The sequence below is a fragment of the Gopherus flavomarginatus genome, chromosome 2 (assembly GCF_025201925.1).
Source record: "Gopherus flavomarginatus isolate rGopFla2 chromosome 2, rGopFla2.mat.asm, whole genome shotgun sequence".
In the NCBI taxonomy this organism is placed as follows: domain Eukaryota; kingdom Metazoa; phylum Chordata; order Testudines; family Testudinidae; genus Gopherus; species Gopherus flavomarginatus.
The window spans coordinates 238,747,454-238,775,068 of record NC_066618.1 but is presented as its reverse complement, the minus strand read 5'-3'; the positions used below and the strand labels follow the sequence as shown (position 1 = coordinate 238,775,068).

The window sequence follows — 27,615 nt, the reverse complement described above, 5'->3', positions numbered from 1 at the left end:
TTCCAGTTCTAGAATCTAGGAATCCATGAACTCCACATGGCCACTATGCTGATGTCCAGGAGGCATGCATCCTGAAGAAAAGCCTTTGGTTGAGGGAGGTTTGAGAACTGATAAAGGAGTAGAATGCATCCAGATACCCATGTGGAGATTGTCCTGGTGGAGATGGCATGCCTTCTGATGCTCTCTGCTATGGCGACAGTCTCCAAGATTTCCTGATTGATATTGTTCTGTACAAGTAAAAGGCCAAGGCTTGTTAAACACCAAGGGAATGGAATCTTTGTTCTTCTGTGGAAGCATGCAGTTTCGGGAAGAACATGAGTGAGTTAATGTATTGGTTAAGATGAAATTCCAAAATTATTTTGGAGATAAATTTGGGGTATAATGCAAAGAAACTATCTTTACGGAATACAGTTTATGGAGAGTCTGCTATCTTTGCTCCCAGTTCACCAACCCTTCCTGCTGACGTAATAGCTACAAGAAAGGTGAACTTCATGGACAGGAGGGACACGGAGCAAGTAGTTAAAGGCTCAAAGGACGGGGGGGGGGGGGGAGGTCTTGTTAGCACTGAGAGAATGAGATTCAGGTCCCATTGGGACAGATTCTTCTGAATAGGCAGGAAAGTCTTTCCGGAATTCATAGTTTAGTAGATATGTGAAAATCGAGTAGCCTCGAGCCAGTGAATGACATGCACTAATCACTGCTAAGTGGACTGATGAGGAGCTGATGGATAGACCCAAGGTCTTCGAAGATAGGATACAGTCTAAGATGAGAGGAATATCTGTAATCTCTGGCAGGACGCCTCTTTGTTGTGTCCAAGATGAGAAGCATTTCCATTTAGATAGGAAACATTTCCCAGTGGAGTCTTTTCTGCTATTAGAGAGGATGTCTCATGCAGGTGAGGAACATGAATGTTCTAGGGATTCCACCCATCCAAATATCACACCCTGAGGTGAAGTGGTCATGAACTGGGGTGTTTGATCTTGCCATTGCATTGGGTCAGGAACCCAGAGAATATTGAGAGGATAACTGATGGGCAAAATGACATACACAGGAGGCTGGGGAACCAGAATTGTCTGGGCCAGAAGGGGACCTTGCTATGTTCTGTCAGATCTTGTGTAGAACTTGTGGCAGGAGTAGCATCAGAGAAAAGGCATAGTTGAACTGATCTGACCAGGTAAGAAGCAGTGCATTGCTCTGGCAGCGGTGATCTGGGGCTCCTCTGGAGCAATACGCGGTGCATTTGCTGTTTGTTTGAGAAGTGAATTGATTGGGGTGTGCAGCACCATGTTGTGAAGTTTCCCTTCGTGGTGAGTGTTCATGTCTGCTGAAGCAGTCTGTGAGCATATTCTGCTTACCCAGAAGGCAGGCTGTTGATACGGTGATGTGATTGCTGATACACTGCTTCCTGAGGCTTACCACTTCTGCACACAGGGAAGCAGATCTTCTTCTCTCTTGCTTGTTGATGTAGAAGACAGGCATTTGTTCTCCAACATTATAAGGACATGGTAAGTGCAGATGAATGGGAGACAAGACTTGTATGCCCTCCATACTAGTTCTGACCTTTGCTTGTTGTACAGTGTTTTTTGGGATGTGCACAAATGGGGATTATAACAAAACCACAAAATTCACTTAAGCACTACAGTGGTGTACAGCTGTAGGGCCTGATCTTTTTAAGTGCACACAAGCCCTATGAAATCTAACAAAAGAATATTTATCTAGCAATATTGTTGTGTATTTCACTGCTGATCATTTTAGCAGAAACATCCAGATAACTTGCTTATCTCACAATCTCAAATTGCCTCCCATCGTTCCCCAGATGCCAAAAGTCCCATTGTCCACTACCAACTTGCCAAAACATCCAGATTCACCTGGACAATTTCAAAACAAATATCTGATGTACTGAAAGTTTAAAATGTGGGGAGAGCATAAAATAAATGGAATTTGATAACAAAATAGGCCATAATGTTTAACTCATGTTAAAACTTCAATTCTTTACAAAAATGAAGCTTATGGGGAATGCTCATTCAGTGGCGTCACAATGCTGCAGAATCTGGAGATAATGTAATGGAATTTAGGTCCAGCTAGAGATGTGGCTCATATAAAAGGCAATGCTAAATTTCAGTCAGGGGAATCAATTTAGTCTGAATGGCTTGTTAATCTTAATTAGTAGAATGGATTTAGGCTATTTGTTCTGTTTCCATTTCATTTCCATTTCCAACTTCAATCAAACAAGACTTTGGTAGTTGAAGGACAAGTAAGAATTCTTACACTGTGTCTAAAATAAAACTGCAAGCTATTATGGCACATTAAGGTCTGAAAACGATTACAGTAACAATAGAGCTATATCGTACAGCACTGACGAAAAGCAAAGCACAGAAAGGAGAACAAAAAGGAGTAGGTGATTACATTAACATCCGCTTTTTAAGTTAGAGAGGACTTTCCCAACACATATAATTAGGGCTGACAATTACCAACTCCACTGGAAAAGTCTACTGGTTTGAGACTTAAAATACAGGCATAATCACTTGGTCTGAGAACAATAATACCACCATATCAAATGTCATGTTGAACATAAACATAAATACTGCTAAATATAGAGGCATAAACTCACCAATGAAAGCACTCTCAGATTCCAATAGTGAATTTTTCAAGAATTCACTGGATTCATTTCTGAACTAAAAAAGTAAAACAGAAGACACTCAGTTCAGCTGTACTAGTGTCTGAGTGGTTTTTTGATTTGTTTTGTTTGGTTGGGGGGCTTTCTTGCTTTTTGCTTGCTGGTTTGTTTAGTATTCTAGTGGTTCTGAAAAGTGCCAGATTGATGGTACTGGAAATTAGAGAAACAAAATAGGTGCGGTAATATCTTTTATTGGACCAACTTCTGTTCATAAAAGATACAAGCTTTTGAGCAACACAGAGCGGCTAACAGGGGAGTTTTGCCACGGACTTCTCCAGATGAAGGAGCAATGACGTGACTCGTGGGGTAAGTTGTCATGTCTGTTGTGTGTGTATTTGTGTTTGTTGTGGTGTGCTTGCTGCTGGACTGAAATATACCATGTGGTCTGTTTGTTTGGGGACAGTGTGCTGAACGTGTGGTTGTGAACCAAGTGGTCTGATAGGCAAGGCTGAGAGCTTCTTAATGAGGCTTTGATCCCTATGCCCTTCAGCTTCCATCAGCTCTTAACCAGAGGGCGGGGCTACTCAGGAAGACCAGGGTTTTAAAAAGCCTGCTCCTAAGCAACCAGAGGAGCAAACAGGAGTGAACAGGAGTATCTAACAGGGGAGTTTTGAGAGGGAGTTGAGAAGGCGAGTGGGAGAGTGGGGGACTAGATACACGTAACATTCCTTAAACTTCTTTAAACGTAAGCCACACAAAAAAAAAAAACCTGATAAAAACAAAACCTCAACAAAGGAACTAACTTCAGGAATAAAAAGATAATGTAGGCAGAAGTCCAGCAACAGAGTGAAGGCTACCCAGTTTATTGCACCCAATGCAGAATGTATGATTACCTGTCCAATAGGCAGGTGGCATGTGTGTGCATTTGGTGCAAGGAGCTTCTAGCCCTCAAAGACCATGTAAAGGCTTTAAAGGCCAGGGTGTCTGAGCTGGAGGAGCTAAGGGAGACAGAGAGGTACACAGATGAGACTTTCCGAGACACAATAGAATGGCCCCACCCTCTGTCTGACAGCCCCTCTGTGCTGTTGAGGAGGATGAAGACCTCAGGGAAAGAGCAGCAAAGAGTCCTGTGGCACCTTACAGACTAACAGATGTATTGGAGCATGAGCTTTCGTGGGTGAATACTCACTCTGTCGGATGCAGGGAAAGAGAGCATCCAACTAGAGCAGAGGGAAACAATCCCATAATTGGGACCCTCCTTCCAGATGATGATGTGGTATCCTCTCGCACTGAGGATACCTCCCCAGGGGAGGGAACTCCAGTTATTAGGAAAAGACAAGTATTAGTAATGGGCAATTCGATCATTAGAAACATAGATAGCTGGGTTTGAGATGATTGGGAGAACCGCATGGTGACTTGCCTGTCTGTGGATCTCTTGAGACATCTAGATAGACTTATGTGTAGTGCTGGAGAAGAGCTGATCGTCGTGGTACATGTAGGTACCAATGATATAGGGAGGGATAGGACAGAGGTCCTGGAGGTCAAATTTAGGCTGCTAGGTAAAAGATTGTGGTCCAGGACCTCCATGGTAGCATTCTCTGAAATGCTTCCAGTTCCACATGCAGGGACAGTTAAGCAGGCAGAACTGCAGGGTCTCAATATGTGGATGAGACGATGGTGCAGGGAAGAGGGTTTCAATTACTTAGGAACTGGGGAAACTTTTGGGAAAAGGAGAGCCTATACAGGAATACAGGAAGGATGGGCTCCAGCCAAACCAAAATGGAACCAGATTTCTGCACTTAAAATTTAAAAGGTTGTAGAGCAGTTTTTAAACTAACGGCTGTGGGAAAGCCGACAGGTGCAGAGGATGACATGGTTTGGACAGAGACACTCCTTACAGGAGGATCTTTTAATGAAGATTCCCTATGTCCTAATAAGGAGAAGAGGATGGAAGATGATAAAATACAGGCAGGATCTGATGAGAAGCAGTCAAATGAAAAAAAGTCTCATTCAATGACATCATATAATGGGAGACAGCTAAAAACTGACAAGCTTTTCAAGTGCTTCTATACCAATGCTAGTAGTCTAAATAATAAGATGGGTGAACTAGAGTGCCTCATATAATATGAGGATATAGATATCATAGGCATCACAGAAACTTGGTGGAATGAGGATAATCAGTGGGACACCGTAATACCAGGGTACAAAATATATTGGAAAGATAGAACAGGTTGTGCTGGTTAGGTAGTGGCACTATATGTGAAAGAAAGCATAGAATTAAATGAAGTAAAAATCTTTAATGAACCAAACCGTACCATAGAATCTCTATGGATAGTAATTCCATGCTCGAATAATAATATAGCAGTAGGGGCATATTGCTGAGCACCTGACCAGGATGGTGATAGTGACTGTGAAATGCTCAGGGAGATTAGACAGGCTATTAAAATAAAAACATCAATAATAATGGGGGATTTCAACTATCCTCATATTGACTGGGTACATGTCACCTCAAGACGGGATGGAGAGAGAAAGTTTCTTGACTCCTTAAATGACTTCTTCTTGAAGCAGCTAGTCCTTGAACTCACAAGAGGAGAGGTGATTCTTGATTTAGTCCTAAGTGGAGCACGGGATCAAGTCCAAGAGTTGAATATAGCTGGACCACTGGTAATAGTGACCACAATATAATTAAATTTAACATCCCTGTGGCAGGGAAAACATCACAGCAGCCCAACATGGTAGCATTTAATTTCAGAAAGGGGAACTACACAGAAATGAGTAGGTTAGTTAAACAGAAATTAAAAGGTACAGCACTAAAAGTAAAATCCCTGCAAGCTGCATGGAAACTTTAAAAAGACACCATAATAGAGGCTCAACTTAAATGTATACCCCAAAATAAAAAATATAGTGAGAGAACCAAAAAGAGCCACTGTGGCTAAACAACAAAGTAAAAGAAGCAGTGAGAGGCAAAAAAGCATCCATTAAAAAGTGGAAGTTAAATCCTAGTGAGGAAAATAGAAAGGAGCATAAACTCTGGCAAATGAAGTGTAAAAACACAATTAGGAAGGCCAAAAACGAATTTGAAGAACAGTTAGCCAAAGACTCAAAAAGTAATAGCAACATTTTTTTTAAGTACATCAGAAGCAGAAAGCCTGCTAAACAACCAGTGGAGCCACTGGATGATCAAGATGCTAAAGGAGCACTCAAGGACGATAAGGCCATTGAGGAGAAACTGAATGAATTCTTTGCATCGGTTTTCAAGGTTGAGGATGTGAGGGAGATTCCCAAACCCGAGCCATTCCTTTTAGGTGACAAATCTGAGGAACTGTCCCAGATTGAGTTGTCATTAGAGGAGGTTTCTGAACAAACTGATAAACAAAACAGTAAAGTCACCAGGACCTGATGGTATTCACCCAAGAGTTCTGAAGGAACTCAAATCTGAAATTGCAGGACTACTAAATGTCATCTGAAATCTATCACTTAAATCAGCTTCTGTACCAAATGACTGGAGGATAGCTAATGTGACACCAATTTTTAAAAAGGGCTCCAGAGGTGATCCTGGCAATTACAGGCAGGTAAGCCTGAATTCAGTACCGGGCAAATTGGTTGAAACTATAGTAAAGAACAAAATTGTCAGAGACATAGATGAACATAATTTGTCAACATGTTTTTCGTAAAGGGAAATCATTGCTCACCAATCTACTATAATTCTTTGAGGGGGGTCAACAAGCATGTGGACAAGAGTGATCCAGTGGATATAGTGTACCTAGATTTACAGAAAACCTTTGACAATGTCCCTCAGCAGAGGCTATCAAGCAAAGGAAGCAGTCATGGGATATGAGGGAAGGTCATCTCATTGATCAATAACTGGTTAAAAGAGTAGAAATAAATGGTCAGTTTTCAGAGTGGAGAGAGGTAAATAGTGGTGTCCCCCAGGAGTCTGTACTGGGCCCAGTCCTAGTCAACATATTCATAAATGATCTGGAAAAAGGGGTACATAGTGAGGAGGCAAAGTCTGCAGATGATACAAAATTAATCAAGATAGTTAAGTCCCACGCAGATTGCGAAGAGCTACAAAAGGATCTCTCAAAACTGGGTGACTGGGTAACAAAATGGCAGATGAAATTCAATGTTGATAAATGAAAAGAAATGCACATTGGAAAACATAATGATGGGGTCTAAATTAGGTGGTACCACTCAAGAAAAAGATCTTGGAGACATTGTGGATAGTTCTCTGAAAACATTCACTCAATGTGCAGTGACAGTCAAAAAAGTGAACAGAATGTTGGGAATCGTTAAGAAAGGGATAGATAATAAGATAGAAAACATTATATTGCCTCTATATAAATCCATAGAATGCCCACATTTGAACACTGTGTGCAGATATGGTCACCCCATTTCAAAAAGGATATTTTGGAATTGAAAAACGTTCAGCAAAGGGTAACAAAAAGGATCAGGGGTATGGAACAGCTGCCATATCAGGAGTAATTAATAAGACTGGGTATTTTCATCTTGGAAAAAAGACAACTAGGGGGGATATGATAGAGATCTATAAATTGTGACTGGTGTGGAGAACGTAAATAAGGAAGAACTAGGGGGTCACCAAATGAAATTAATAGGCAGCAGGTTTAAAACAAACAAAAGGAAGTATTTTTTCAGACAACTCACAGTCAACCTGTTGAACTCCTTGACACAGGATGTTGTGAAGGCTAAGAACTAGATAAATTCATGGAGGACATGTCCATCAATGGCTATTAGCCTGGATGGGCAGGGATGGTATCCCTAGCCTCTGTTTGCCAGAAGCTTAGAATGGGTGACAGGGGAGGATCACTTGTTGATTACCTGTTCTGTTCATTCCCTCTGAGACACCTGGCATTGGCCACTGTCAGAAGACAGGATAGTGGGCTGACCCAGTATGGCTGTTCTTATGCTCTTATAGCTCTCCTTCTGGTCTGGGAAAGGTACTCAGAGTGTCACAGCTAAATACAAGATAGAACAAATAGCTTGGTTCTCAAACTTTTGTACTGGTGACCCCTTTCACACAGCAAGCTTTTCAGTACAACCTCGCCTTATAAATTAAAAACATTTTTTTGTATATTAAACACTATTATAAATGCTGGAGGTGAAGCGGGGCTTGAGGGTGGAGGTTGACAGCTCACGACCTCCACGTAATAACCTTAAGATCCCCTGAGGGGTCACAACCCCCCCACATTTGAGAACCCTTAAGTAGTTAGCTCATATTCTAAGGGACCACTCAAGGTGAAGTGGCCCCTTAACATAACTGTAGTTAGAGGACAAAAAGGGGGGTTTGTGAGTTACAGATTGTTGTAATAAGCAATAAATCCAGTGTCTTTATTAAGGGCAAGTCTACACTTAAAACACTGCATCGGTGCAGCTGTGCCATTATAGCACTTAAATGAAGACGTTACTACACCAGCGGGAGAAATTCTCCTGTTGGCATAGTTAATGCTCCTCCATGAGAGGCAGTAGCTAGGTTGACTGCAGAAGCTCTATCTACAACACGGTTTAGGTCGGTATAACGACATCACTCAGGGGTGTGGATTTATCACCCCTGAGCAAAATAATTATACCGACATAAGCTTGTGGTATAGACCTGGCCTAAGACCAAGATTTGTAGCATCTAGCAAAGTTATGAATTTAAGCTCCCAGGCTCAACTTTTGAAAGCCTGGACTTTTGTCCAGGTTTCTTTTGAGGATGAGGACTGACTAGTCAGATATAATGGGATCACTTTGTGAAAAGTGTTCACTCACAGGTGTTTTTGTCTTTTGCCATTTTCCTGTTCATTTGAGAGCACAGTGATTTCCTGGTTTCACCCTCATAGTTCTTAGTGCACTGGAAACCTGCACAACACTTTCAAAAGATGAGCCTGAGAGCTTAAATTCTTAAATTTGTTAGACACTACAAATCATTGTCTTAATAAAGACATTGTTGAAATAGGCTGTAAATCCAATCTGTACCCTACTAACACCCCTCTTTGTCCTATGAGTACAGGACTGTTAACAGGCCACTTCACCTTGAATGGTCCCTTAGAATATATGCTAACTACTTATGCTAATCTGTCTGTTTGATCTTGTATTTAGCTGTGATACTCAGTACCTTTCCCATTTGTGAAGAAGAGCTCTGTGTAGCTTGAAAGCTTGTCTCTCTCACCAACAAAAGTTGGTCCAATAAAAGATATTACCTCATTCACCTTGTCTCTCTAATATCCTGGGACTGACACAGCTAGAACAACACTGCACAGTACTGGAAATTTACAGTCTTCTTTATACGTACAAAACAGTGCAGAGCTCTCAAATGTGCTTCAGTCCTGTTCTGTTGGCAAAAATAATAGGATTAAAGATATTTGAGACTTTCCCTAACAATTCATACTTCGGTTGCTTTCCACAACAATCCGCTCTACTAAAACTGTCTACATGGGTGTCAATTGTGACTGTGCTTTGTGTAACATGAACTCATGTCCACTAGGAATTAAACCCAGAGTGGCAATTTACTTCATGAAAGATACTGAATATCCTTCATGACTTTTGGATTGTATTCAAAGTAGTGATCTAGACAAAAAAGATTCAAAAGCCTTTACTAATCCCCTGTGACATCAAGTCCTTGATAGTACAGAGTTAAAAAAAATGTACTTCTATGCAACTGTAACTTAGTATTTGTTATTATGCTATTCTTATTACATACTTTAGAGGTTGAACTTGTAATAAACAACATGGCTGCAACCATTTATTACAAAATTGGTTTTGTAAAGGGATTTATCTGTGTTGAGAATCACTATAATGTCTATCAACTTTGAGTTCAAAGAGGAAAAAGAGACAAAGGAAACTGAAAATTTACTGCAAATCAACCCTCCAAAGGAGAATTTCAGGTAGCTATTTACAACCAAAGTTCACTAACATTATGCTGAACACATAACTGCGCTATTAGCTATGCATCATGAGGCAATGCAAGGATCTCAGAGTAATAGTTTCAGTGACATTCTAAGTGCCTGATTCTTCACTGCACTTGTTGTGGCCAGTGTGAATTACTGGAGAATTGGAATTTGAGTTTTTTACTTTATTCAGTTCTTTTCACTGAACCAGGAAATAAGCTCTATGGCTCTTGCATATCTTGTTGGAAGTAGTGTCTGATTTTTTACTGCCTTGCACCTTGTTTAGTCACATATAACAGTTTAAAGTTCTAGCAAATTAGCATTCTCCACTAACCCACACAAGGTACAGCATTCTGCTCCTAACTTTGCACAGATGTACGTGACTATACAGGGTAAAAGGCAGTGAAGAATCCAGCCATATGTATATATCAAGATATACAGCCATGGAACTTATTTCCTGCCTCTGCAAACAGACCTGAATAAAGTATCTTATTTGTTATTCCTCTAGCTTGCCAGTTATCCAGACAGATTGCAAGCTTACTTAAATTTAGTTTTCTATTTCAATAGTACTCTAATGTACACTCCATCCAAAATTAACATAACTACAAGCCACAACACTCTGCACATTTGAACAAAATGAAAACAGCATATTGGGGAGAGGAGTTTCTTCTTACCAGTCCCATGTTTCGTGGGTTAAAGTCAGGAACAGAATCATCATGGTCTATAGTAGCCATCACAGCCCAGGGAGGAAAAAAAGTAATGGACATAAACACTGATTATACAAGAACATATTTAAACAGTTTAGCAGAATACTGTTACACAAATGTGGACACCACAATGAATCACTCCTAATTAAAGTCTTATCTTTACTGTCATATTCACTGTATTAATAAGTAAACTGCAAATATTTTGATGCAAAATTTGTTTTAGCTGTCTTAATATTAATTTAAATGTAACTAGATGGACCTAATCTAAATATTCAAACTGTTATTGAAGGAAATCTGATATTGTTACAAATACACAACATTCCCCCCAAGTGTGTATTCATAAGTCTCTTCCCAATGAAGAACAAAATGTAATATATTTGCACGTCAGAACTATATTTCTAAGTGGCAAAACCACTTGATTATTTCTTGGCTTTGTGCAAGACATCTGTTGAATTTAAATACATTTATGAATTATTATAGGAATGTCCAGACTAACCAGTTTTTGTACTTACTAACAAGATCTTTAAATGTATTCAAGGTTAATCTGATGATATTAACGTTAAAAGTTATATTGTATCAACTTCTGGAAACACACCTACTTTCTGCTGCAGAAATCTTTATTTGGTAACTAAAGAGCAAATTTACACTGGGATCCTCAGAGCAGATTCTGACAACCCTAGTAATAACAATCAATGTAACCTTCCTATTACAGAGCATCAAAATGGACAATATGGAAAGTAACTAAGCTTTGGGGTGGCAGCTTGGCTTAGAGAATAGGGCAACTGAACCAGGACTAAGAAATCTGCTCTCTGGTCTTAAGCAAGTCACTTCACCTCTCTATGTCTCCGTAAGAAGTACTGTTTCTTACCATAAGAACTGCATACTGTCTTCATTTAATGCAATTACAGTAGTGTTATTGAGAGAATACACCATTTAAAATAATTTTCATAAAATAATAAATTAACTTTTTACTTAGCCAGCTTTTTACTTAGCCAGCTTGTTTTAGATAATATGGTATATTTTTGGTTTTAAGCTCAAAAATTTGGAATTTTATACAGGCCCATAATTACAGAACCTGCTGTAGAACATTATTTAAAACTGTATTTTTGCTGCATGGGTTCCATGGAGTAACTCATCTCCCTGCCAAGTTCTTCTCTATAAAGTCATGTTTGATGGCTTTAAATTTCATTTGGAAACTTGTGACAATATCAGGTGTTCAAAAACAATTCAATTAAGCTATTAACTATTTTCAAATTACAAAACATGACACACCATCCCTGGACTTGCTCACCTCTCCCTCCTACAAATCTCTTCTCAAAAATCACTTGTAACCATGATGCCTACAATTATTCAGGAAACATGATGGCTAAGCTGAGGACAGTTGGAAAAGTTGATATTTATAAAATAAAATAAAAAAACCACACACACAAAACCACTATCCAAACATTCATATAACAGAAGGTTACTTAACTGTAACTGAAGGCTCTTTCAGATGTGTGGTCCCTATCTGTATTCCACACATGGGTATGCATGCACACCAAAGCTGGAAATTCTTCAAAGCAGTGTCTGTTGGCCCACATATGTGCCATAGCTCTTCTCGTGGTCCCAACTGAGGGTATAAAAGGCAGTGTGGGTGGTGCCTCTCCAGTTCCCCTTCTTACCATAAATCCAACAGGAACCAAAGCAGAGGTGACAGAGGGCAGGTAGTGGAATACGGCTAGGGACCACACATCTTGAAGAATCTCCAGTTACAGTAAGTAACCTCCACTTCTTCGAGTGTTGGTTGCTATGTGTATTCCACATTTGGGTGCTTGGCAAGCAGTGGGAGGATATGGCTTGCCCACGATCTCTCTCTGCTGTGGCAATAAAAAGTCTTGGTGATTTCCTAATGGGTTTGGTTCTTTGCAGGTAGAATGCCAGGGCATGCTGAATATTGATGAAGTGAAGTCTCTTGTCTTCAGAGGAAGAGCAGGTTTTTGGAAAAAATTCAGGTAAGTATTTTGTTTGATTGATATGGAACTCAGAGAATTTCACTGTCTCTTACACTCTTAATCAGGAGCACGAGAAGAGCTACAGGACATATACAGGCCAAAAGACATTGCGTATGAGTACCCATGTGTGGAATACACATAGGAAATGGTACTCAAAGAAGAACAGTATATTTAGGTATACAGAAATTGCAAATATTTAGTATTTCTTCCTCTACCCTGCTCTTGCTGTATTGTTTGTCTTCTCACAGACAAATTTCCGGGGCAGGAACCTTGTCTAACTCTGGGTCTGTATACCACCTACCACAACAAGGCTCTGATCTTGACCCGGGCTCCTCTGGGCACTACTATAATATATATAATAAGAAGAATGATGTGCAAAGCCTTAAAACTACCTCTTACACAAATCTTTTCATTAAAATCAGTGTCTGCAGCATTCCCATTAACAAGTGCAAATAAAATATAAAAATTAAATTAAAATATGCTAATCATATAGCTCAAGCAAAGAAATTCATCTCTAAATTAATTCCGCACCCTGAATTAGCATTCAAATAGAAAGTTAACCTTCCAAGATGTGCCAAAGGACTCAGATAAGTGTATCATTCTGCTATAATAAAGATAATTTCCACCTCCATAATATTAATATTTTTGTTTTCTTGCCCCACTCTTCATAAATGAAATAACTATTTTTACTTATCTAAAATAAACTGGTGAATTAAAAAAAGATTTAGGATCTTAAGGGATAGCCATATTCAATATTCTATTAGTCATCAGGATTAAACAAACTTCAGGGCTTTAAAATCTATCTGTTCTGAATAGTTACTATATAAAAATAGCCAAATGGAACTTAGAAGTAACAAAAGAATTCTTAGACCAACAACTTGGGTAAGTTAGAGTTAATGTTCACAAAGCACTGTTAAATGAATGAAAAAAAAAAAGTTGTATGATTAACATCTCAAATATCAGAAAGCCAGGGAACTGTAGCTTAAGGTTAAACTTTAAAAAGAATGAGACAAAGTCACTTGTACATTATTCACTCAGCTCTCCTGTTTGTATGACTCTCTCACACAGCAAGAAGAGAAAGGAAAACAATTAAAAGCATGAGATTGCAAAAAGACAAAAATTGCCGGGAGTCAGGGGCAAGTGTAGTATTTGAAACTACTTTTGTCATATGTTTAGAAATTTGTTAGTTTCTAAAGTTACAATGTAACTAACATTTAAAATATTTCTCTTATTTAAAAATCTGGGGAAAATACAGTAATAAATGTTTATGTAAAGAAGAGTTGCATCATAGCCACATAATTATTTTTTTTAATCTGTTGCTCCCCCAGCAACGTTAGCAGAATCTCTAGAATTACTGTGAAAATAGGTTGGTCTTTGCCTCCAGAGCCAACAGCAGTGTAATTTTCATACTATATATATGAAATAATATATATCACTCATTTCTTTTTCCCTTGAATGAGACAACAAGAAAAGCATCTGATCCATTTTCCCTGGAGAAAAAGGAGCTGAATTTGACTCTGATGAAGGTAAACTGGAAAATTAACAGAGAAAACGGCAAAGAACACATATTTCTCTTGTCCAGAACTACAGAGTAGGAAGTGACCGTAACAGACTATAAGTAAGTGTAAAATAGAAGATGGACAATGAAAGTCATAAGACAAAGGAGAACAAAGAATTGGTGGGCTGGGGAGAGTGTCCTCTACAAGAACCATGAAGCAGCTTAATAAAGAAATTTCCCAGAATTGTGCTCAGGGTTCAGTTACTTGTCTGCCAATCTAAACTGCCCTGCAAAAGGGAACATCTAGCTTTGTTCAGATTAATGTTATTTAAAACTGCATTATCCATTCAGAATTGTCAAGAGATTAAATTGACAATCTGCACTCAAATTAATGGAATGAGTCAAAATTGTCTTTCATAGCTGGCAAAGCACACTCCTCCAGATAAATCAGAGCCTTCTCAAAGGCAATGTGGCCTGTTAATCAGAAACTTAATCTGATTGGGAAAATATTACAGTTCAAAGATCCCTGCCCCAAGAAGGTCACAATTTAAGACAATAAGTGTATTTTTATATATTTTTTTATATATGGTATATAAAAGTTATAGTGTACATGAACATCAGAAAAGCTTGTCACAGAAAGAACCAACCCAAGAAATACAGTCTTCATTTTCCTCATTAATGCATAACATATTTTTAGCTCATCACGCAATAAACACACAACTTTTGTCCTTCAGGATCAATTCTGTCACCCTTAGTCATATTGGGAAGACTTGTAGAGTAAGATACTATCCAGGTCTCCTGGGACAGTTGCAAAAGAACTATTTTTCCCAGCAAAAGCTACAAGTGGCAGGAATACTAAAGCCTTTAACTAGCATTTATTCCAAACTCTTAGCAACTGGAGCTCTAGGTAAGCAAGAAACTCCAAATTGCAATTTTTATGAGAAGGGCTTCTCCCCAGGAGCTGTGCTGGACAAGTTTGGGCAGATAGATAAGTAACAGCTTGCATGTAATAACGCGTCTTGCACTCCAGAATATGAGCATTCTTTAAAACAAAAAGTATCTAGCTTTTATGGCGGCAAAATAACCTCAAAAATTGTGAAGCAAATGCCATTATGTCTACCTGAGTCTTCAGAGATCCTGAAACAACAGCTCTGGCAGAGGTGAGAACTGCTCCATTCACCTGAATGGACATTTTCTCTGAACATTACTGATAGTTAACATTATTGAAATTCATTTTTAACTAAAATATGTAAGAAAGAAAGATGACATTTAGATGATGTCACTGAATCCACAGTATGCAACAAAGCGTGATTATTATGTTATGATAACCTGTATCCAATCTATTGCAGAGAGCATTCATTTTGGCATTTCAAGTGAGTGGAGATTTGGTGTAGAGGCAGAATTTGTGATGTTACTACTTTTTCAGGAAGGGTCTTCTTCCCCCTTTCATGAAGGCTGTAGCCTCAAAACTACCACCATGCAGGAAATAAAGTCTATTCTAATTTAGTCTTTCTAGCTTTATGTATCTAGTAATCTTAGGGCATTCTATAGTGCCCCTCAGTGTAGTATTTAATTGCTTCCCAAGTCAATTAGATCTGTATAGCAAAGCTTCTAGTGTACTTCATAGGTCTTTTGCTCTTCTCCCTTCTTTGTTAGAGGAAGGTCTGATCGGGATCTCTTTTGTTTTTATCTGTATCTCTCATTATTTCTTTTTCCCAATTAACCAAGTTATGCTGAGGAAGATTTTGCAACATTGCCTGAAAGTGGTCAGACCCTGAAAGCTCATTCCACAGCTAAAATTTCTCACAGTACAATTTGACTTCAATTCTCATGTGCTTTGTCAACTGTATTTTTACAGAGAAGGTCAACTGTTTCAGGGCATCATGGAATGGAGAAGTGGTCACTTATGAAGCTGCATCCTAACCCACTGATGGCTTTGAAGATAAGACCCAAGGTACTGAAATGGCAGATGACTGGTTCAAAGATGTTTTATATTATTGAAGGTGAAACAGTTAATTTACCTAACAAGAAACAGAAACAAATCCTCCACTGAATTTTAATGGAGTCATGACAATTAAGACCAGCTGAGGACCTGCCCCACTGTCTTCAATACTCCAAAAGGGGACCTAAAGGTTAAGGCTATCTAAGTTGCAACATCTGACATGGGGCTTCTATGACAATGGCTGGTTTTGAGATTGAAAACAGCAGAACTTTGTCTTCACTAATCCTCAGCATATTTCTTGTTTAAAAGTCGGAGACACATTAATAGCTACACTAACTTCAGTCTAAATAATTCTTGGTTTCCAAAACTATCTATATTAAGTGAGGAAGTACTTCTGCCTTGCAGAACTAATCTGCTAATGACTGAAGATCATCTTCAGTCACTTCTGTCAAACTCAACTTTCCAGAAAGGGAAACTATTGACGACTCTTTAGATTTTAAGAAACAGGAACTGCCCTAAACTTCTGCTCTATTTTTTAAAATAAGCATGAATTCACAATAAAATTACTCTCAAAAACCAAGGAGAAGCATCCACTCTAACAATGGAAATGCAGACAGCTAGACTGGCTTTTTCTTTATTATGTACTATTATGTACTATTAATATATAGAACTTCAATAGTAGCTTTACCTTTTCTGTTTTCCAACAAATTATTGTGAACCTGCATGCCTTCTTCAGAGCAAGCCAATGAGTTAAAGGAAATTTAAAACTATAATTGAGGATTATTACAGTTATATCAAAAACAAAGACAATAAAAAATACATTTAACACTCTCAAGTCGCTCTTTTCTTACCTTCTGCATCCCGCCTCATTTTCATTCTGTTGAGTTTCTTCCACTGCTCTCTTAGCAATGCCTGCTGTTGAATCTCTAAGGTCTGATCATCTTTTGGGGAATCGGGGTACATATATCTTAAGTCTGCTCGTGTTTCTGAATCTGTTGCATAGATTGTGAATTTTAAATTTCATCAAAACACTATTTCAGAAACATTTACTTTAAAAATGTGAACTACATGCATTTAAAAGCATTAGGACCATCAATACTAATAATGGCAAAAAAGTGGATGGCTTGTAATAATATGTTAAAATACCATTTCATAAAAAAAATTCAAAGATGGCGATAAAGTGTATCAAATGAAAAAAATAACTGTAAGCAACTTCAATTTGCCAGAAAACAAACAAATCCAAAGACCGTAACAATGTATAAATACCTGGGATTATTAGTAGTGTTTGGATTAGGAGTTTCAATGATTCTATGGTAATGACAACAACTAAATGAAAGGGTTGACACAGTGAATTTTGATTGTGGTGATACTTCTTTTGGTTAATAAGAAAGCACAGATGTGTCAGGTGTAAACTGCCGTCAGACGCTGAGGGCGGGATTTCAAAAGTGCCTATATTATTTAAAAGCAGCAAAGAATCCTGTGGCATCTTACAGACTAACAGACATTTTGGAGCATGAGCTTTCGTGGGTGAATACCCACTTTGTCGGATGCATGTAGTGGAAATTTCCAGGGGCAGGTGTGTGTATATATATATGCAAGCAAGCTAGAGATAACGAGGTTAGTTCAATCAGGGAGCATGAGGCCCTGTTCTAGCAGTTGAGGTGTGAAAATCAAGGGAGGAGAAACTGGTTTTGTAGTTGGTAAGCCATTCACAGTCTTTGTTTAATCCTGAGCTGATGGTGTCAAATCTGCAGATGTACTGAAGCTCAGCAGTTTCTCTTTGAAGTCTGGTCCTGAAGTTTTTTTGCTGCAGGATGGCCACCTTAAGATCTGCTATAGTGTGGCCAGGGAGGTTGAAGTGCTCTCCTACAGGTTTTTGAATATTGCCATTCCTAATATCTGATTTGTGTCCATTTATCCTTTTCCATAGAGACCGTCCAGTTTGGCCGATGAACATAGTAGAGGGGCATTGCTGGCATATATTACACTGGTGGACATGCAGGTGAATGAATCGGTGATGGTGTGGCTGATCTGGTTAGGTCCTGTGATGGTGTCGCTGGTGTAGATATGTGGGCAGAGTTGGCATCGAGGTTTGTTGCATGGATTGGTTCCTGAGCTAGGAGTTACTATGGTGCGGTGTGCAGTTACTGGTGAGAATATGTTTCAGGTTGAGGTGTCTGTGGGTGAGGACTGGCTCAGGAACCAATCCATGCAACAAATCTCTCATCATATGCCAGCAATGCCTCTCTGTTATGTACATCGGCCAAACTGGACAGCCTCTACGGAAAAGGATAAATGGACACAAATCAGATATTGGGAATGGCAATATTCAAAAACCTGTAGGAGAGCACTTCAACCTCCCTGGCCACACTATAGCAGATCTTAAGGTGGCCATCCTGCAGCAAAAAAACTTCAGGACCAGACTTCAAAGAGAAACTGCTGAGCTTCAGTACATCTGCAGATTTGACAACATCAGCTCAAGATTAAACAAAGACTGTGAATGGCTTGCCAACTACAAAACCAGTTTCTCCTCCCTTGGTTTTCACACCTCAGCTGCTAGAACAGCTCAGCCTCATCCTCCCTGATTGAACTAACCTCGTTATCTCTAGCTTGCTTGCATATATATATATATATATATATATATACACACCTGCCCCTGGAAATTTCCACTACATGCATCGGACAAAGTGGGTATTCACCCATGAAAGCTCATGCTCCAAAACATGTTAGTCTATAAGGTGCCACAGGAGTCTTTGCTGCTTTTACAGATCCAGACTAACACGGCTACCCCTTTGATATATTATTTAAGAGCACAAACCCAGTAGACTTTCACTGGGACTTGTGCTCCAAAGCCACTTTGGGATTTTTAAAAACATCTCTCAGCACCTTTCTGTGAAAGGATCATTGCACACACAAGTGCATCAAAAAAGCTGCTGAAACATTCCTATGCTTTCCTGTTTAATGGAAATTAAGTATATCATCATATTGGGGAACCGAAATATTTTGCACTGCAAATTGATATACGTGCTCCACAAAAACAACACAGAATGTGTTAGAGAATGCCACTAAAAACATTCCAAGGGGCTGTTTTAGCAGCCAGGAATGAGCTGGATATAGTGGTTCCCTGGCCATACTACTTATGCCATGGTGCAGCAGGCAGTGGACTATTCAGCTCACTAGTTAAAACAGAATGCCGGTAGAAAAGAAGATACAGTAAGGGCCAGGACCCTGTCCATAGTGTTTGTGTTAAGGGCAACTGTGAGATGGATTACTGAATTTTCTTTTAAATGCTAGAAAATGATTAAGAGATGCAAATAAACCTCCAAATCAGAAAGGATAAAATACACTTGCCTCTATATTTAAGTTCATTGAACTCCCTGATATTCTGAACATTGACAGGATCAGCTGCACCCTTTGATGAAGGTCGCCTGACTGGAGCTTGCATCCGAAGTCTGGCCATTTCAAATACATCCATTACATTTTTCTCTCTTTTCCTGCTTGAAAAGTTTGTAAACCAAACATTCAGTGTCAGTAACAGTTCCTCATTCATAACTTATTTGAACATGTCACTCAGTATTACTCCAAGTGAACACTATTACTTGGATATTGTATCCTGCCAGTCAAAGAATAAAACTATTTGAAATTTGAAGACAGTTCTTAAAATAAATTAAATTTCTCTGTGTGTTACAAATGGAGGCAGTGTGGTATCTAAATCCATTAAGTTCACATTGATGACATGGAAATGAGCTGGATGGTCCTATGACTATTATGTGATGAGATTTGCAAATAATCAAAACATAGAAGAAGGATAATGCACAATTCATTTAGTTAACCAGCACAGTTCTAGTAATTTATGTTAGTATAGTTATACAGTACACTAGTAAATGTTCTGTTGTATATTTTTGTAATGAAGTATTCATAACAACATCTCTCTCTACAGCAGTAGGTTATTATACAGACACTGCCGGCCTTGTACACACATTATAGCCTGAGGAAAAAGGACTAGTGAAATGTGAATTAGCAAGTTTCTAGTGTATGTGTGAAGGAATGTAAACAGTCAACAAACCAAAAAATAAAATTCAAAAAATACAAGAAGCTATTTGTTGGGTCAAGTATTTTCTACACTTAAGATATACAAAAGGAGAAATATATTTCAATTTAAATTCAGATGAAATGATAACTAGCATCAGCAATGTACAACAGTAGATGTAAGAACTAATGCTGGAGTTGTATTTTCCGGGTGTAAACAGATGCTTTACCACAAGAAATGGAAACTGGAGACCAGCTGGCATCAGAGACTTATATTTTCCCCTTAAAATATTAGGTTTAGAAAGCAATGGATATAGATAATAACCAACTGGATAATTCCTTTGAAAAAGCATATATTAATGAAATTCATAGATAAGGCCAAAAGGGACCACTATGATCATCTAGTCCAGTGGTCCTCAATGAGGTGCCCGCTGGGGCATCAATGTGCGCTTGTGTACTGGCCAGCGGACAAGAATTTGCCGAAATGCCAAGTCACCAAGAGGTGCCGCTGCCGAAATGCTGCCGAAAAGCAGCGTCACCAAGAGGCGCTGCCACCGAGATGCCACTGATTTTCGACGGCAACATCTCTTGATGACACTACTTTGGCAGCATTTCTGTGGCAATATCTCTTGATGTTGCTGCTTCTCGGTGGCATTTCAGCAGATGCTTGTCCGCGAGCCATGGTCCTCGGTGGCTCGTCATCTCGTGCCCGGCACCTGGAAAAGGTTGGGGGTCACTGATCTAGTCTGATCTCCTGCATAATACAGACCATTGGACTTCACTGAATTAATTCCTGTTTGAACAAGGGCATATATCTTTTAGAAAACATGTAATATTTGAACATTTCCAGTGAAGGAACCACCACAACCACCTTAGGTGAACTGCTCCAATGGTTAATTACCCTTATTGTTAAAAATTTGCTCCTATTTCTAATCTGAATTTGTCTTGCTTCATCTTCCAGCCATGGGATCTTCTTATACTTTTGCCTACTAGACTGAAAAACCCTTCATTATCAAAATTCCTTTTCCCCACATAAGTATTTAGAGACTACGATCCTGTCAGTCCTTAACCTTTTCTTTGACAAGCTCAAATGATTAAGCTCCTTGAGTCTTTCACTATAGCTCATATTTTCCAACTGTTTAATTGCTGTGGCACTTGTCTGAAGCCTCTGAAATTTAGAACATCTTTCTTGAATTTTGGTCACCAGAACTGGACACAGTATTCCACCAGTGGTCACACGAAAGCAAAATACAAGGGTAATAGAACCATTTATACGTCCAAGGATTGCATTAGCCCTTTTGGCCACAACACACTGGGAACTCATGTTCAGCTGATTACATTGGTCTACAATTTTTGAGAAGTCGTCTGCTTCAGAGATAAAATGTGATATTTATGATGTATTTTGATGTGCTGAAATCAAATATGACAATTAAAACAACTGATTGGTTACTGTTTCTAAGATATTTAAGTTTTTACATTTTATGTCTATGTATATTGTGTAGATAGAGTTTTAATCATAAATTGTAAACCTAGGTCTTTTCATGTGTTTATGGTTGCTTTACATGATAATATTTCACCTGTCCTGTTTATGTAACATTTTAAAAATCAGCAAAAGGGTTATATCAATAAAATTTATTATGAAACAAAAGGCAAAAAACTATTATGTACATAGTTTAGTCCTATTCAGTGTCTACTCGGCGCTTCTTGGCTTGTCTCTTGTAGTCATTAAATGGAGCATCTCTTGTCACTGTCCAGCAATAGTCTTCAAGCATTGATGGGCTCCATTTGCCCTGATAGTCTGCCAGGAGATTCCACTGCTGTAGTCTGGAGCCCAACAGCTCTGCCTTACTCTTGGGTAGTTCCAAATCCCTGACAAGGTCATTCAGTTCACCTTGTGTTATGAGGTATGGTTCAGAGGAGGAGGATGGGAGAAAATGTGGGTCCTGTGCCATTGATGGTTCAGGACCAGAAGTTTCATCCTCTTCCTCTTCCTCGTCTGACTCAAGTGAGAATGATTCTGGTGTATCAGGAACTGGCAGTCCTTCTCCGTGGGGTACTGGGCGGATAGCTGATGGAATGTTTGGATAATGCACAGTCCACTTTTTCTTCTTTGACACACCTTTCCCAACTGGAGGCTGTCATAGTATAATTCCCAAATCTGGACCTTAGCGTCCAAAATATGGGTACTAGCATGAATTCCCCTAAGCTTAATTACCAGCTTAGATTCTGTAGCGCTGCCACCAATCAGGAATTTCGGGGCCTGATACCCCTGGTCCCCCCAAACCCTTCCCTGGGGACCCCCAAGACCCAGATTCCTTGAGTCTCAAAACAAAGGGGAATAAACCATTTTCCTTCCCCCTCCTTTCTTTCTCCCAGCTCTTTCCTGCCCTGGGTACACTAGGAGGCCACTGTGATTGAATTCCTTGAATCACCCCTTCCCCCTCCCTTCTTCCCCGGAGACAGATACAGAGATAAACGCCTAGAGCAGGTTTTTCTTCCCTCCTCCCTTTCCTTTGTCCCACCAATTCCCTGGTGAGTGCAGACTACCTTCCCTCGAGTCTTACAAAAGATAACCAAAAAAAATCAATTAGATTCTAAAAAAAAAAGAGGAAAACTTTAATAAAGAAGGAAAAACAAAAATTGTCTCTGTAATCAAGATGGTAAATATATAGGGTATTTTAGCTTATAGACAATAGAAAGAAGCTTTCTCCAGCAGAAACACAATTTAAGCTACTTCCAGCAAGTACACATCTGCAAATGGAAAAAAACAAGTTAAAAGACTATAACCGCCTTTGGTATTTACTTACTATTCTGAATAGATAAGAGACTGTAGCAGGGAGATTGGCAGAAACCTGGTTGCACCTCTAGTCCCGTCCAGGACCCAGAGAGAACAACGCACAAACCCAAAACCCACAAACAAAGGCTTCCCTCCACCTAGATTTGAAATCATCTTGTTTCCTGATTGGTCCTCTGGTCAGGTGTTGCAGGTCGCTGTTTGTTAGCCCTTTACAGGTGAAAGAGACATTAACCCTTAGCTATCTGTTTCTGACAGAGGCACCATGCAGAAGTAACAATTGCTGGTATGATCTGTTGGCTCTCTCCAAATCATTGGCACTGCAAAAGGCATAGATTTCCTTTTCCTGTTCAACCACTGGCGAAGATTTCTTGCACAAGTGTTGCAGCATATGTGTAGGGCCCACCTCTTGTCCTGATCTCCAATTTTGCAGCCAAAAGAAAGGTGATAGGCTTTCTTAACCATAGTGGTTATACTGCGCTTTTGTGATGCAAAAGTCACTTCACCACAAACATAGCAGAAGTTATCTGCACTGTTCACACAAGTACGAGGCATCTCTGCTCACTTTGGCTAAATAGAAATGTGTCCCTTAGCAAAATCAAACACTGACAAATAAGAGCATGACACTGTATGATTTCTAGAGCTGATATAGGCCAATTTGTTCAGCAGAGTGATGTAAGCTTCGTTATGATTGCATCATCCATGACGTCTAGGAATAACATGATGCAATTCATATCATGTATGACGCAATACCAGCTTCAGATTGCATCATTCATTGTTTTGCCTCAAAAGCAAGTACTGTCCAAACCCAGTCATAGATTTATTCATAGATCCAGTCAAATATGTATTTTTGTCATTTCTGGTTTAAATTGAGATCCCTTCCCTTTATAACTCACTTATCCTCCGCCATTCCCAAGTCAAGGGTCGTATATACTGACCCAATAGCATATCTTGAAAACTAGGTCCAAACAACAATTTTAAGTATCATTTTCGTTCTCAGTGACCCAGAATTAGTAAAGTTGGACTACATTTATTTCAGAAGCATTTTGGCTGTAGAGCAGTGTTATTCATTCTGACCCATGAGTCTTTTTTAGATTCACTGCTTCCCAGGATAGAGTTCCCCATCCTGTAAGCATGGGCCACAGAACACCCTGAATTATGCATTTTGCAGGGTGCCATGTTCAATAATGTAATGCTGTATTATAAAAGAGTTTGAACATTTTGTATGCAAGTTTAATCCCGTAACTATACTGCTACCTCGATATAACGCCACCTGATATAACACGGTAAAGCAGTACTCCGGGGAGGGCGGGGCTGCACACTCCGGTGGATCAAAGCAAGTTCAATATAACATGGTTTCACCTATAACGCAGTAAGATTTTTTGGCTCCCAAGGACAGCGTTATATCGAGGAAGAGGTGTATTTTCATATTTTTGCTTTTGCTCAAGTGTCTCCTGGCAGGTTAATATAGCTTTAGGCATAGCGAGAACTGGCTTTAGAAGTGTGTGTTTAAAAAATCTCACCTTGTAACGGCTACATCATCATCACTGGCTACATTGAGCAATTGTTCCTGAAGTCGCCGCTCTTCACTTCGGAGCTGTTTCCTCATCTCTGACAGCTCATTTATCACATTCTTTCTTTCCTCTGGAATTTAACATAGATAATTAAAAAAAAAAAAAAGTGATAGAGAAGCACTATTTGTTTTGGCCACTTCAGAAATCTAAAGTCTAAAGTGTAAAAATAAGGTGGCTGTTGTTAAAACTAAGATAATACATGTAATAAAAATGCAGGAATGTCAGTTTGTGTGTCACTTTGAAACCTAAAATGTCTGTAGAGTCAGTGCAAAGCTACGAGAATAGCTATAAGCATGGTCAAGAGCCCTTCTTGTTCAGAATACTACCAGGTTCAATCACCACTGGGTTTTGAAGTCTGTTACTGTCCAATTTTTAAGTACCCAGTCATTCTGACTGTACAAATTACACATGCCACAGCAAAATATGTATCTATGCCATGCCAAGAGTCCTAGACCACTGTGATACCAGAAGTACTGCAACCAACCACCTTTACTCTACAGCTAATTTGCATTCAACGATTTCATTGGTTATATGATAGAGACTGCACAGATGGTGGATTGCCTGGTTCAGTTGCCACGGTTCTTCAAAACTGCCAGCACAACACAACACAACAAGCACACCCAATAACCCCAAAACACAGTCCCTCAAGCAGCACACACCCCTGATTTGTCACGCACACAAGCCAACACAAAAGTCCCAGTACAATCCTCCGCCAGCATAAATCAACACAACTACCCTCAGAACATAACCAGCACATACAATAACCCCAAATATCACTCTGAAGACTAGAATGTCTGTTGAGTCTGCGTGAAAAGAGGGAAACAGTTACAAGCATTGTTGAGAGCTCTTCATATTTAGATTATCACCAGATTTAATCCAATCACTGGGATTCACAGTCTATCATAGTCCAATTTTTAAGTTCTCAGCCATTATTGGCTTTTTCACAAATATGACTTATGATTACCCCCATGCAACAGCACAGGCTTTCAACTACAGTATTAGTGATTATATTAACATGATCAAGATGCCTTTTATACATTTTAAATTAGTATAGAGCTTATATTTAGAGACATCCCAAGGAACAGATTACAGAGTTGTAAGAGGCATCCAAGATTAACAATCAGAAAATATACAGGTTATAAATGGAAAAATGTATTGGGAGCAAGAACGACAGAAATCACAAATGAAAAGCCCTATTGGCTATTAGATAATCTAGTCTACTTCTGCCAGTGGAGGACTGTTCCCTACAGTAATTCTGGAGTGCTATGCTCACTGTAGTTACAACTGTCCCAAATAAGAATTCTAGCACTTCTACTGGAAGACAATCCCACTGTCTAACCCAGTGGTTCTCAACCATGGGTACATGTACTCCTGGGGGTACTCAAACGTCTTCCAGGGTGTACTCAACTCATCTAGATCAGTGTTTCTCAACTTGAGGCTTGCAGCCCCGAGAACGGTCATGGGATGGGTTTAGGGGGGTTGCAAATGCAGGGCTGGCATTAGGAGGTGGCAAGTAGGGCAATTGCCCAGGGCCCCAGAACACATGGCCCCCCCCACAAAACTAAGTTACATGCTTCAGCCCTGGGTGGCAGGACTTGTGAGACAAGGCTCACAAGTAAAAACAGGCCCAAGTATCACACTGAAATATAAGTACAATTTTATTTTATAATTATATGGTAAAAATGAGAAAGTAAGCTGTTTTTCAGTAATAGTGTGCTGTGACACTTTTGTATTTTTATGTCTGATTATGTAAGCAAGCAGTTTTTAAGTGAGGTGAAACTGGGGGTACTTAAGACAAATCAGACTCCTGAAAAGAGGTACAGTCATCTGGAAAGGTTGAGAACCACTGGTCTAACCAATCTCACTACCAAGAAAATTTCCTTACAACCAGCACAAATTTATTTTCTTTATTTCATAACAGTAGCCCTAGTTATACTCATATCATGTACTACCCTAAAGCAAACGCATGACTAATATTAATGTGCTAATACCATGCAAACAAATGCATTTTCTTACATGAGACTCCTGTTGAAAACAGAACACTCTTATTAATGCACAGTAAACTTCTTTAAATTAAGCGTGATTTTCAAATATAATTGCCAATATCCGAAAACAAAAGATCAATAATTTTTCCACGAGGGTATGTGAAAAAAATGTTTGTTAGAAAAAATTCAAATAAAAGTATTTGCTGATATCTTTGGGATCTAAAAGTGTCTGGAGTTTCTCTCTCCACAAGATACTTACAGTCAATGTCAGAAAAGAAGACAACAGAGAAAGAGGAGATTAACATATATAAAGTGTATATTAGTTATGCTATCATGGAATAAAGAGAATACCAACCATATGCACGCATCTGGTTTCTTCTAGCTGGGACTGGAGGAGACGGAACCCTGGATTGTGGAATATCCTAACAAATATAACAAATGTGTCATTTTCATACTTAACAGTAAGTAAGCACTTCAGACAGATGAGAAATTAAAAAGTACTTAATCTAAAAATATCTGGTGCCTGATCATACTGAAACTACTGGCAGAATGAGGGAGAGAGAATGAGAATCTGATAGTCTCTAGTCATCTCTATTTCTTTAAAAATCTGCTGTTTAAATACATACTAAAATCACCAACATCATTTATTTGCACTGTGGTAATATCTAGAAGTCCCTATCAAGGACTCCCAAGGCATGACTGTGCTAGGTGCTGCACAAACCTATGAATAAAAGACAGACCCTGTCCCAGAGAACTTGCTAGAGAAGCTTCTGGATTGGGCCTCAAGAGGCGCTGAGGGCTCTGGAACTGACCCACATGGACTATGCTGTAACTTTCTGTTCTCCATGTTAACTAAGGATTTTCTACACTGTGTTTCAGACATCTAATAAGCCTTCCTGCTTTTACAATATTGGCTGAAAGTCATTCCGCACCCCGTTGGGTGTGTAACTCTTCCTCAGGTGTCCCACTCAGGTGGACTCACTGAAGGGAGCTCATGGCAAGAAGTAGCGATGATGAAGGCTCTGAGGTTTGGTGCCAGGAGGCAGAGAAGCCAAATGGCTTGCCCTAGTGAGAATGTGTCCCTAACGGTGTTGACACATTGAAAGAGTCCTCCCAGGGACTGTTCCAGATCTGTGTAAGAGCATCCATGACAGATGTGAAGGAGGAAACTGTGATATTACCTGTTAAGAAATAACTTATGTGTACAGGAAAATATGAATCCAAGCTCTTGATGTAAAATATATTCTATTGAACACTGAATTAGTTTAAGACTTTTGATTATCTTTATACCTTGAGAGACATGGGTACAAAAACAACCATCGCTCCACGGATAAGTGTTACCTCAACCATTAAAACTAATGTCAAGTTCTTTGAGAGAGCAGATAATATAGCTCCATCAGGAGCTCTTTCTTGACCTGAAAATCAAAAAATAATCCCACAAAAAAGAGGAAACATCGACAAATTGCTAAGGATGAGTACAAAAGAACAGCACGAGCAAACACAAAAAATCAGAATCCTAAGGTACAAAATGAGTTATACCTAGCAAGGATTATAGAAAGCAATATGAAGAAGTTCTAGATATAAAAGCAAG

General features: G+C 39.2%; 1 protein-coding gene across 10 annotated transcripts in view; it reads right to left on the bottom strand.

The window, feature by feature from the left end:
- The window catches only part of CSPP1 (centrosome and spindle pole associated protein 1), a 165,022-nt gene that overhangs the window by 25,919 nt on the left and 111,488 nt on the right, over positions 1 to 27,615 (bottom strand). For 8 of the 10 annotated variants that reach the window (XM_050940615.1, XM_050940614.1, XM_050940622.1 and 5 more), the window contains 6 exons: positions 26,380 to 26,446; positions 23,989 to 24,109; positions 18,994 to 19,139; positions 16,494 to 16,634; positions 10,179 to 10,225; positions 2,612 to 2,675 (listed from right to left, as the gene is read on the bottom strand). In XM_050940615.1, coding sequence (XP_050796572.1) covers positions 2,612 to 2,675; positions 10,179 to 10,225; positions 16,494 to 16,634; positions 18,994 to 19,139; positions 23,989 to 24,109; positions 26,380 to 26,446 — 586 coding nt within the window. The remainder of the gene's footprint in view (positions 1 to 2,611; positions 2,676 to 10,178; positions 10,226 to 16,493; positions 16,635 to 18,993; positions 19,140 to 23,988; positions 24,110 to 26,379; positions 26,447 to 27,615) is intronic. The other 2 variants (XM_050940616.1, XM_050940620.1) reach the window with 2 other exon arrangements.